The sequence below is a fragment of the Geotrypetes seraphini genome, chromosome 8, assembly GCF_902459505.1.
Source record: "Geotrypetes seraphini chromosome 8, aGeoSer1.1, whole genome shotgun sequence".
NCBI classification, from domain to species: domain Eukaryota; kingdom Metazoa; phylum Chordata; class Amphibia; order Gymnophiona; family Dermophiidae; genus Geotrypetes; species Geotrypetes seraphini.
In genome coordinates, this window is record NC_047091.1 from 188,071,465 (window position 1) to 188,083,737 (window position 12,273).

General features: G+C 42.0%; 1 protein-coding gene across 4 annotated transcripts in view; it reads right to left on the reverse strand.

Moving 5' to 3' along the window:
- FBXO21 (F-box protein 21) overlaps window positions 1-12,273 on the reverse strand; it is a 124,440-nt gene that overhangs the window by 73,139 nt on the left and 39,028 nt on the right. For all 4 annotated transcript variants that reach the window (XR_004540314.1, XM_033954386.1, XM_033954384.1 and 1 more), the window contains one exon: window positions 2,850-2,986. Coding sequence is in view for 3 of the 4 variants with exons in the window: in XM_033954386.1 (XP_033810277.1) it covers window positions 2,850-2,986 (137 nt within the window). In the remaining variant the exon portion in view is untranslated. The remainder of the gene's footprint in view (window positions 1-2,849; window positions 2,987-12,273) is intronic.

Here is a 12,273-nt window from a genome sequence, read left to right on the forward strand (position 1 = left end):
CATTTTATTGGTGCAAATAATGGAGAGAACAGAGGGGGAGCTGGCCCTCAATCAAAAAGTCCTTCTCCCAATTAGCTATATCTGAAGCAAACTGATCCCTCTCTTCTCAGGGGATCCCCATTTGTACCCAGCTTGTTTCACCCTTACTGACAGACTGATTTGCTCCACCAGCCCATCTTCCCACCATATGATTGAGAGACCAGAGGGTTCAGGGCTGGTTCATTTGTTTTTCCCTCTTCTTTTGTCTTGTCTCATTCAGTATGTGATAAGCAAGTGAGAGGGACAGTCTTTCTACAGTGAGAGACCATTCAGTTATCTGAAGAACGGTTCCAACTGGTTTCAAAAGCTGAAGTACAGTAACATCTTTGGATACTCTATACACTGGTCCAATGAAAAGTATCCATTCAAAATAACCCTTGAGGCATGAACCATTCTAATTCTGGGTCCAATGTTCTACAAAAAAGCTGAATTCTTATCGACCTTCTCTTATCCCAAAGGAAAGAAGGGGCAAAGAGTAAGATGGGCAGAATTTCATGGGAAGAGGAAAAATCTAGCTCTAAAACAGAAAAATACTGCTATCAGAATTGTAAACAATGCCTGCCTGATATGACCATGAAACTCCGCTTCTGAAGGAGCATTCCGATTAATGCACAAAGCTTTACATTCAGGCACACCTGATTACTTATCAAAGCATATAGACCAATTAGAAATTTACCTTCCTCTAACACTCACCACTGGTCCCTGCCCTCGGTTCACGTCGACACATAATTCTGCTTTATTTTGCTTCTGAACCATATTTATGGAAGTCTCTTCCTATTGAATTATGTACTGAACTTTCCTATATTACATTGAGAAGTCTCCTGAAAACTTCCCTTTCCAATTTAGCATCCTCTTAGACGAATATGAGATTCTTGCTGTAATTAGATTTTCTTGGGGAGGGATTCCAGACTAAAGCTTTTTTTATTTTACTTTTAGATTTAATTCATCTTTCCTTTTGACAATGGAGTTCCTTTCTTTTGCTTTGTTTTTTTAAATTTGTAAACCCCTCTGCTGTTATTGCGAAAGGGCGGTCTATAAGTATTAACAAACAGACATTATAACAGTATAAAATGGAAAGGACATTGGCCATTCAGAAAGGGAATTTTAAGAGGTTTCAGGAGATTTGGGAGCCATTAGCAAAATATTGTGACGTTTAAATAGTGTTTTCCCCGTTAAATATGCACATCCTGGGAGGGGGGAGGTGGGAAGGGTGATAGGTTAATGAATTTCGAATATTGATATGGGCTGATAATAGATATTTTATGTATGAATATGGTGATTGATAAGGGGGGAGGGGGATTCAATTCTGAAATGGTTATTACAAGAATATTAAGTGTGATATTTGAGTATAAAATGCATTGTTACACTTATTGTAAGTATTGAAATTAATAAAGAATTGGAAAAAAAACAACAACCAACAAACAGACATTTTTCCTGGATCCTGACTGGTTGTGTCTAATCATGTGCTGAGTCTAGAAGTTTCTATTTGCGACTCATTTAAACTAAAAGGCTCTGAAAATGAGGTTCATCAACTATTTTTCTGGAAATTCAAGAAAAGAGCTGGATGTGAACCCTCGGAGCTTTTCTGTTGCCTACAGGACTCTAAGGGCTCCTTTTACAAAGTCGCGTTAGCGGTTTAATGTGTGTAATAGCGCACGCTAATTTGCCAGCCGCGCTAGCCGCTACTGCTTCCTCTTGAGCAGGCGGTAGTTTTTCGGCTAGCGCGGGGGTTAGTGCACGCTAAAAATGTGCGTGTGATAAAGCCGCTAACAGGGCTTCATAAAAGGAGTCCTAAATATTTAGAGTTATTCAGGCTGCCCCCCTGGAACCATTTGTGGAGAGATAATGGAGGGTAACATTACTGTATGCAGCAACTTCAAAATAGGAGAAATGTTATTATTAGAATTATTATAGCCATCAGATTTCTGAGGGTAGAAAAAGCCTCAGAGTTCCACTGTGAGTCACTCAGAGAATTTCTCCAAGCTCCCTTTCTTTCTTTCATCAGTCCAAAATCCTGGGAGCTCGCTCATTAAGTTTCCTCTTTTCTCATGCCCAAATTGACACCATGATTTATACCGTGTTTCAGCTGGTGTTAAGTCCTTGTGTAAACCGGAAGTTACATCGGAAGGAGGGACTCGGCTGAAAGAAGGCCCTGGAGCAGGCCTGTGAAGCTTTTCCCTTGGTCGCTGAAGCTCCTAAGATACTGAAATGCACGGGGCGGGAAGGATGAAGGGGAGGGAGGCATAGAGGGGACAACCCATGGCAATCACTTTTTTTTTTAAACCATGGGAGCAAGGCTTTCTACCGCCTTCCCACTCCCGTGATACGAGTGCTGGGCTTCCCCCCCCTTTCATGCAGATTTACCGCAGGTCTCCATCTCTGTGTCATTCTCTAGTCCTCTTGCCCAAATGTTGGGTGCGAGAAAACGAATCGTGTGTTATTCTATAAGGAGTAGTCAGCATGAAGCACAAATCCCCCCCATGTCTACTTTTCAGGGACATTTACTGAATCCAGCCCTATATGGGCAGCAGGGGTGGAGTCCTCCCAGTGAAGATAACCCTGCACATTACATTACATTACATTACATTAGGGATTTCTATTCCGCCATTACCTTGTGGTTCAAGGCGGATTACAAATGGATTGTCTGGAGATTAGAAGTATTTCGGGAGTAGCACCCTACATAAGTACCACAGAATAGTCTGGAGAAATAAGGAAAAAACCATTTGAACCACTTTTTACCTATTCTCTTAGCTCTGGTTTCTTTTCGTGCAACGTTCATATTCTCTTTTGGGAAGGCCCCAGATACATACCTGGTGAATATAGGAGTTCAAAGGGTTGTAATAATCAGCCTTATTCCCTCGGTACTTTAACTGCACATACAGGACACAGTTCACAGCATCCAGTACCTGCTGCTGCAGCTCCACGTCTTCCAGAAGCAGATCTTTACCTGAGCAGAGTAAAAACTAGAAATTACACAGTTAAAACAGATTGCAGGGAGCAGCAGGCAAACAGAGAGGAAAAAAACTTGGAAATATATTTCTTTTTCCAAATCTTTATTCATTTTAATGCAAGAGTAAACTTAAGGGTTTTTTTTTTTAAAGATGCATTCGATGAATAAATGAATTGCTTATACTCTTTTATCCTCAAAAATATTTTGATTTTTTCTTTCCCTTTCCTATCGTATTCAACCTTAATTGTTTTCTTTATAATCAAATTGTATTTCTTTCCTATCCTCTCCTCATGTTTCAATATATTTGTATAAGTTGGTTTTTTATCATGTTTAGTAGACTTAGTTTTTTGTTAGCTGTGTCTGTTACCCCCAACTCTGTAATTTTAATTATTTGTATATCGCCTAGAATTTGGAATAGGCGATTAATCAAATTTGATAATAAACTTGAAACTTCCCTTTGGGTCACTCTTCAGTTCATAGTCTGTCTTTCTCACCAAGTTAACATGAAAGAGCTACAGTGCATGTCCCCCATCATTTTCCCAATCCAAAGCCAAAATAGTGCCACAGTGATGATTCAGTGGAAGTTCAAGCAGGTAGATGATATATACAGAAGCAGAAATAAAGAGAAACGGGCCACGACATGGCAAATGAGGTTTAACGTGGGTAAGTGTAAGGTGATGCATGTCGGTAACAAAAATCTTATACATGAATACAGGATGTCTGGTGCGATACTCGGAGAGACCCCCCAAGAATGAGACCTGGGAGTACTGGTCGACAAGTTGATGAAGCTGTCCACACAATGCGAAAACGGCGAACAGAATGTTAGGAATGATTAAGAAGGGGATCACAAGCAGATCGGAGAAGGGGATCATGCTGCTGTACTGGGCCATGGTACACCCCCACCTGGAATACTGCGTCCAGCACTGGTCGCTGTACATGAAGAAGAACACAGTACTACTCGAAAGAGTCCAGAGAAGTGCGTCTTAAATGGTTAAGGGGCTGGAGGAGTTGCCGTACAGTGAGATATTAGAGAAACTGGGCCTCTTCTCCCTTGAAAAGAGGAGACTGAGAGGGGACATGATTGAAACATTCAAGATAATGAAGGGAATAGACTAAGTTAGAGAGAATAAGAGGGCACTCTCTAAAGTTAAAAGGGTATAGATTCTGTACAAACGTAAGGAAGTTTTTCTTCACCCAGAGAGTGGTGGAAAACTGGAACCCTCTTCCGGAAGCGGTTATAGGGGAAAACTAAGTTGGACAAGTTCCTGCTGAACCAGAATGTACACAGGTAAGGCTAGACTCAGGGCACTGGTCTTTGACCTAAGGGCCGCTGCAGGAGCAGACTGATGGGCACGATGGACCACTGGTCTGACCCAGCAGTGGCAATTCTTATGTTGCCAGAGCAACTTAAATGCGAAGGAAGGAATTTTATTGTTAAAATCTAGAGGTTTGGCTCTGGCAGACACATTTTTTCTAAAATTTCCATGTAAGTATATAATCAAAATACAGGAGAAAGAATTTATTTTTTGGGATCCTACACAGCTTCAGCAATTTTTAAGTTTTTGTGAACAGGGAAAAGATGTAGAGAAAGTTTGAAAACAGGACTTTACTGAGAGCCAAACAAAAGATAGAGAACACTAAAGATCTAACTTGAGTATCTTCAAGTTAATTTTGTTATTTCCTGTATTGTGAGATATAATTAAGGTAGTTCATCCAACTTAATGTGGACTAGAAAGATTTGTGTTAGAATTAATTATTTCTTTGTATGATGTATATCTTTATCCTTTACTGTTCTGAAAGAATTGTATGTTGAAATTTTTTTTTTGAATAATTAAAAAAAACAACAACATAAGAATAGCCTTATTTGGTAAGACCAATGGTCTAGCTACAGTCCTGTGAAATATTCAGTTCTTTCTTAAGAAATGTTCACAAATCGATGTCAAATCTTTTTGTTATTTATCTCTGGAAAAGAAAGTGATGTAATTGCAGGTAAACAACAAAAATTTTCCTTGATTTACTCATGAAACATATAGTAACATAGTAACATAGTAGATGACGGCAGATAAAGACCCGAATGGTCCATCCAGTCTGCCCAATCTGATTCAATTTAAATTATTATTATTATTATTATTTTTTCTTCTTAGCTATTTCTGGGCGAGAATCCAAAGCTTTACCCGGTACTGTGCTTGAGTTCCAACTGCCAAAATCTCTGTTAAGACTTACTTCAGCCCATCTACACCCTCTCAGCCATTGAAGCTCTCCCCTGCCTATCCTCCTCCAAAAGATATATGTAGGCCAAACTTCAACAACATGTCCATTTGTTAGAGCATCGGTCCAGGTCTAACTCCACGCAGGATGGATGAACCTCTAGTTGCTTGTTGTTTGCAGCATGATTTTGCTTAAGTGTATCGTGCTTGAGCAATGCTATAAATCAGACAGAAGGTGGAATTGGCAGCGATATCTTAGACAGCATGGACAGAGATGGATTTATGAACTACATTCTGTCTAACTGAAGGGTCTTAATCTTAGAGTAGAATGGTCAGCATTTGTTTTTTTTTTAATTCTTTATGCATTTTAAAACTTTGAACCGTTTCTAGTGCCACTATATCTTCCTTGAGATAAGGAGACCAGAATTGAACGCAATATTCCAAATGAGGTCGCACCGTGGAGCGATACAGGGGCATTATAATATTCTTAGTTTTGCTAACCATCCCTTTTTTAATCATTCCCAGCATCCTATTCATCAAGTGTACAAAAATTTATAATAAATAAACATAAATCTAAGCACTTGTGCATCTTATCATTATATCTTATAATTGTAAATATAACCCTCCCCCTCCCACCCACGAATCCCTCTACTTATTTTATTTTCATATAATGGAAACCCACCCCCCACCCAACTCTAAATATTACATAATTAATAGAAAAATATTAGAAAAATGGCATCAATCATGACAAAAGGACGTTAATGGCTCCCAAATTTTAATTTTTAGAATTTCCATTCTGTACCGCTATTGATCTTTCCATTCTATATATGTGACATACTGAATTCCACCAAAACTTAAAATTGAGCCTACTATGATCTTTCCAGTTATTAGTAATATGTTGGATGGCAACTCCAGTCAAAATCAATAAAAGATAGAAAATGGAGATCAAGATAGCAGGCTGGTCCAATTAGAGGTGAGCCAGGAGGATGTCCTCAGGCAGATAGACAAGCTAAAGAGCGACAAGTCACCAGGTCCGGACGGCATTCACCCAAGGGTGCTCAAGGAATTAAGGAATGAAATAGCAGAGACACTTCAGCAAATATGCAACCTATCCCTAAAAACTGGAGAGATCCCGGAGGACTGGAAAATAGCTAATGTCACGCCCATCTTCAAGAAGGGTTCGAGGGGCGACCCGGGAAACTATAGGCCGGTAAGCCTCACATCGGTCCCGGGAAAGATGATGGAGGCACTGATTAAGGACAGCATCTGTGACCATATCGAAAAAATGGACAGCTAAGGTCGAGCCAGCATGGGTTCTGCAAGGGTAGGTCGTGCCTCACAAACTTGTTGTACTTCTTTGAGGGGGTAAATAACCAGGTGGACAAAGGTGAACCCATAGACATAATTTACCTAGACTTCCAGAAAGCCTTCGATAAGGTACCACATGAGCGGTTGCTCAGGAAGCTATGGATGGATGGATCAAAAACTGGCTGGCAGACAGGAAGCAGAGGGTTGGTGTAAAGGGCCATTACTCGGACTGGCAAGGGGTCACGAGCGGGGTTCCTCAAGGATCGGTGCTGGGACCGCTCCTGTTTAACATATTCATTGACGACCTGGAGGCGGGAACAAAATGCGAGGTCATCAAATTCGCAGATGACACCAAACTATTCAGCAAGGTTGAAACCACGGTTGACTGCGAGAATCTCCAAAGGGATCTTACGACATTGGAAGAATGGGCGAAAAAGTGGCAAATGAGCTTCAATGTAGGGAAATGCAAGGTCATGCATATAGGGAGAAGGAACCCGATGTTCACTTACAAAATGGGGGGATCAATGCTAGGGGTCAGTAATCTGGAAAGAGACTTGGGAGTGATGGTAGACACGACATTGAAGGCGTCGCCACAATGCGCCACAGCCTCGAGGAAAGCAAACCAAATGTTAGGTATCATTAAGAAGGGTATCTCGACCAGAACGAAGGAAGTCATCCTGCCACTGTACCGGGCTATGGTGCGCCCACATCTGGAATACTGTGTACAGTACTGGTCACCGTACCTCAAAAAGGACATGGCAATGCTTGAGGGAGTCCAGAGAAGAGCAACTAAACTGATTAAGGGTATGGAAAACCTTACATACACTGACAGACTGAAGAAGCTGGGGCTGTTCTCCCTGGAAAAGCGGAGACTCAGAGGAGATATGATAGAGACCTTCAAGATCCTGAGGGGCATCGAAAAGGTTGACAAAGACAGATTTTTCAATTTGAAAGAAACCACAAGAACAAGGGGTCACTCGATGAAATTGAAGGGGGACAGGTTTAAAACAAACGCAAGGAAGTACTTTTTCACACAGAGGGTGGTGGACACATGGAACACCCTTCCGGAGGCCGTGATAAGAAATAGCACAGTACAGGGTTTCAAGGATGACCTGGATAGGTTCCTGGAAGACAAAGGGATTGAGGGGTACAGATAAGAGCAGTGGAAGGTTTAGAGATAAGTGTAGAGGTAGGCAATAAAATTAGTCAGGGACCGCTGACCAGGCAATATGCCTGATGGGCCGCCGCGTGAGCGGACCGCTGGGCTGGATGGACCTCTGGTCTGCCCCGGCGGAGGCGACTACTTATGTACTTATGTACTTATATCTGACTCTTTTTTCTCATAGACATACCAAAAAGCACAGTATCATAAGATAATGCTACATGGTTTTCCAATAAACAATTTACTTGATCTCAGATTGAGTTCCAAAAGGCTAAGATATGGGGACAATAGAACAAAAGATGATCCAAAGTCCCTACATCCAGATTACAATGCCAGCATCTATTAGACAAAGAACTATTTAACTTTTGCATTTTTTTTAAACAGTGTATTGAGACTTTGGTAAGAAAAATTATAGTTTTGAATGTAGAGGGTAAGTGATTATGATTGGGGTTATTTAGCTGCGTTGGAAGGTGGTGACAGGATGATTGGTGAAAAATGGTTCAGTATGGAGGGATGCGGTAGGTGATTGGTATAGAATTGGTTTGAGATTGATGGAAAATTGCTGAAGGAGGAGGTATCTAGTCTGTCACTGGTACAAAATCATCTGAGAAAGAGCCTTTCAACTTATGACTGATGGAAATTCACTGAAGGAGAAGGTATTGAGCCTGGGATTGGTGCGACAAAAGTGCAGAATTGGTAAGGAAGCTCTGAGATATACTGAAAGAAGTTTTTTTGAGAATTGTTGTGTAACTGCTAAATAGTTAATGATGTAGAATCCTCAAAAGTGTATGTTTTTTTTGATGACCGACAGTGAGAGCGGGGCTGCCTGGGAAAGGGGCACTGATTGGTGGATTTAACAATTATAGAGGTGGAGCTTATAACCTGAATGATGGCTTAAGAATGCTGAGTTTTGGGAAGCCTTTAGTCTCGTTTTGCTATGAAAGTGGTTTCTTGAATGGAAATTTCCTATTGACAAAGTTGAGTACTTTTTGTGTTTCAAAATCAATGCTTCCAATTTAATGTTGATTGGATTTTTTGAGCTCCCTCCCCAATGTCAGCAATACACATTTTTGTGTTTATTTCAAGGAGTGGAGTTTTTTCAGACCCATGAAGCCTAACTGAGGTCTTTTTCTCCACTTCTCTTTCATTTGGGGTTTTTTTCCCCCTTTTTTATTTTGTTTGTACTTGAAGGATTTTATATGAAACAGTGGGAGTATTTTTTGAGTGGTGCTGATTATTGGGTAGACTAGAGGCTTGAAGTTCAATATTTTTCAATACATATACTGAATATTAATTTGATGTATGATTATTTGTTGAACACACCTGGGTTTCTTGAGGAATAGACAGTAATTAAAATCACCCATTATTATACTGTTGCCTAATTTGCTAGCTTTCTTAATTGCTGAAAAATTTCTTCATCTGTCTGCTCATTCTGTCCTGGAGGACAGTAGTATAACCATACCTTTATATTTCTTCCTTTCACACATGGAATTAGGAAGAGGAAGAAATAGTGGATGGGCAGACTGGCTGGGCCATTTGGCTTTTATCTGCCATCATGTTTCTATGAAAGTACCAAAGTAAGGTGAATACCAAGTTTGGCCACTAGATGCTGCTGTGAAGCTGCACACAGCATTCTCCATTGGCCCTGAGATCAAACCAAAGTTTTCTGTATGACAGTTCTCTTGGTGACAGGGAGTCCAAGGCTGCTTGGATCAAATGAGAGGAACAGTTGAATGGGAGTTCTCTGAGGTTTGGTTCTATCCAGGTAGTAAGCAAGAGCACACTTACAGTCCAATGTGTGAAGTGCAGCTTCACCAGGGTAAGAATATGGTCTTGGAAAGAAGACTAGTTCGAATGAAAATCCAAAATGGCCTTAGGAAAAAATTTCAGATGTGTGCAGAGAACCACCCTATCATGGTAGAATGTGGTATATAGTGTATCCGAGACAAGCGTTTGCAGTTCACTGGCTCAGCGTGCCAAAGTGATGCCGATTAAGAATACTGTTTTCCACGTGAGATGTTTGAGAGACAAAGACACTGCTGGTTTCCAAGTTTATTTAAAAATTTGGTAAAATCGCTTTTTCAGAATTTCAAAGCAAGATAAAACAATTTATTAGGGAAACACAGATTTACTTTAAATGAGAGGAAGGTAATGGAAGGAACTAGAATCAATATAGGAGAGAGAACAAAGGAATAAAACATAAGGGAAATATGTTGATATGGCCTTGCCTGTATTGAGTGTCGAAGTCAAGCTAAACCCGGGAGGGTAATTATTCAAAGGCATCCCTGAATAGGTGACTTTTCAATTTCCCTTTGAACTTATCAAGGGTTTTTTTCCTTCCTTACCTCCAAATTTGAGGGGCTGTAACTGAGAAAAGGGAGATACTCCTTCGAGAACTTGGAACCCGAATCCAGGGTGATATCCAGATCCACCGCCATCTGCCTCAGGAAGGACGAAAATGACAACTGGTCCGCCAGGGCCGGGCCTCGAGGTGCGCCGATTCCGAGGACCGGCATGGAGAGAACGAACCCCTGCAGTCCTTGAGTTCCGGCATATGAAGGAGGGGCGAGTACTCCGGGGAAAACTCCCTGAAAGGATGCTTCCGACGAGGCGAGGCGTGTCTCGACGAATGCCTTGATGAATGCCTCGATGAGTGCCTCGAGGAATGCCTCGATCGACAACCGGAGCTGTGTCGAGAAGCAGGTCTCGAGCGACGAGGCGAGCGACGTCCAGATGAGGCAGCCACCGAGTAGATGGGACTGGAGGCTGTGGATCGAAGCATCAGAGGCTGAGACGAGGCCCCCCAAGGCGCTCCCCAAGGTTCGAGGCCCGGCATCGCGGAGGAAGCGTCCGGGCCAGGCAAGCCATGCATCAAGAGTATCGGTTCCAAAGGTGGCATGGGCAAAGCCTCTGCTCCTTGCGAGGCATGCCCCGAAGCCAGACTAGACACTCGCCGAGACTCTGCTCCCAGCAGCGAGAGTGTGCGCAGAGGAGGCACCGGAGGCGGTTCGACTTCGCAGGAGGCTTCCACGTGCCCAGGCTGGATCTGGGAGAGAAGCGTTGGCCCAATTTTGGTAAAGAGCTCGACAAATCGCTTCTCCATCAGGGCATGGAACGATGCCGGCAAAGAGGGATCCGCATCAGCAATGGGACCTCCCGCACAGACATCGGTCACTCAGCCGCCAGGGGGCTTGGATTTAGATGCCTTGGGCACCTTAAGCACCACTGGAGGGATTGGAGGCTGCGCTACCTGACCTGAAGAGACATCGGAAGGCACCGCGGCCTGCCCCGTCGAACGATCGAATGAAATTTTTTTTTTTTTTTTTTTAAAACAACAAAACGCAACGTGAGCCCACGAAAATGAGCACAAAAGAAAAACCCAAACCCGCGGGCACAGAAGGCACAATAAAGGAACTTCGCGCAGAGAGTTTCAAAGGCAAACTTCTCAGCTCCGCGGAAGAGAAAGAACTGAGGAGACACGCCCGGTGCATCGGGCGGGAAGGCATTCGCGCATGCGCGGTGTGGGCAACTCGAAACTTCTAAAAGTTTCTACAAGCAGTATGCTTGTGAGATGTCCGCATCGGGGCTCCGTTGGATGACGTCACCCACTAGAGAGAATACCTGCATGCTTGTCCTGGGATAATGGATTGTTAAGGGATAATTACTCTGTCTAAAAATAGTGGGGCTTTGAATAGTTGTACTTTAAATATGATTTAATGCCAGTTTGTATGTGATTTTATGATTGATGGGGAGCCAGTGTGCATTCTTTAGTAATGGCATACGTGGTCAAATTTCCTTTTTCTTGTAATTATTTTTATTGCAGTGTTTTGTATTATTTGTAATCTTCTCATTTCTTTTTGTGCAATTTCCTTGTAGAGTGAATTGCAATAATCCAATTTAGGTATTACCAGGGAATGTATTAGGGTGTTTAAGGATGAGGCGTCGAGAAAGTTAACCGTAGATCTAATCATACACAGCTTATGGAAAGCAACTTTTGACAACTGTATTAATTTGTTAATGATAGTTGAGTTAGTGGTCAAGGATAATACCTAAAACTTTTATCTTATCGACTGTTTGAATACAAATATTTTTGATACAGGTGGAGGAGAAAGGCTTGAGTCTGTCTTTCCAGGGGAAGAATATAGATTTCGTTTTTGCGATATTCAAAGATAACACATTCTCCTGGAGCCATTGGTCTATTTTTAATAGTTTTGGTTGGCTCAAAAGGAGGCTTCATCAGGACTAATAGTATAATATTAAGATTCTAAGCAACTGTTGGAGGTTTGATATGAAAAGAGCCCTTCATGAATTTGGAGATCAAAGGATGGACAGATAGCGGCTTTTTATCTGGAGGTGTATGAAAAGCACTAATAGCACTAAGATGAACTCTGATCCCCCAGTCTGAAAATATCTGATGTAACACATCGCGAGGTTGTAGGAATCTGCTGAGCTTGTCTGCTCGAATGTTTTGTTTTCCTGCTCGGTAAACAGCTTTGAGGAATACGTTGTGAGGGATCGCCCAGGACCATTCCTGTATGACTTCTTAACAAAGGAGGCAAAATCTTGACCCTCCCATGTAGTACATGGCTACTTGGTGATCTGTTCAG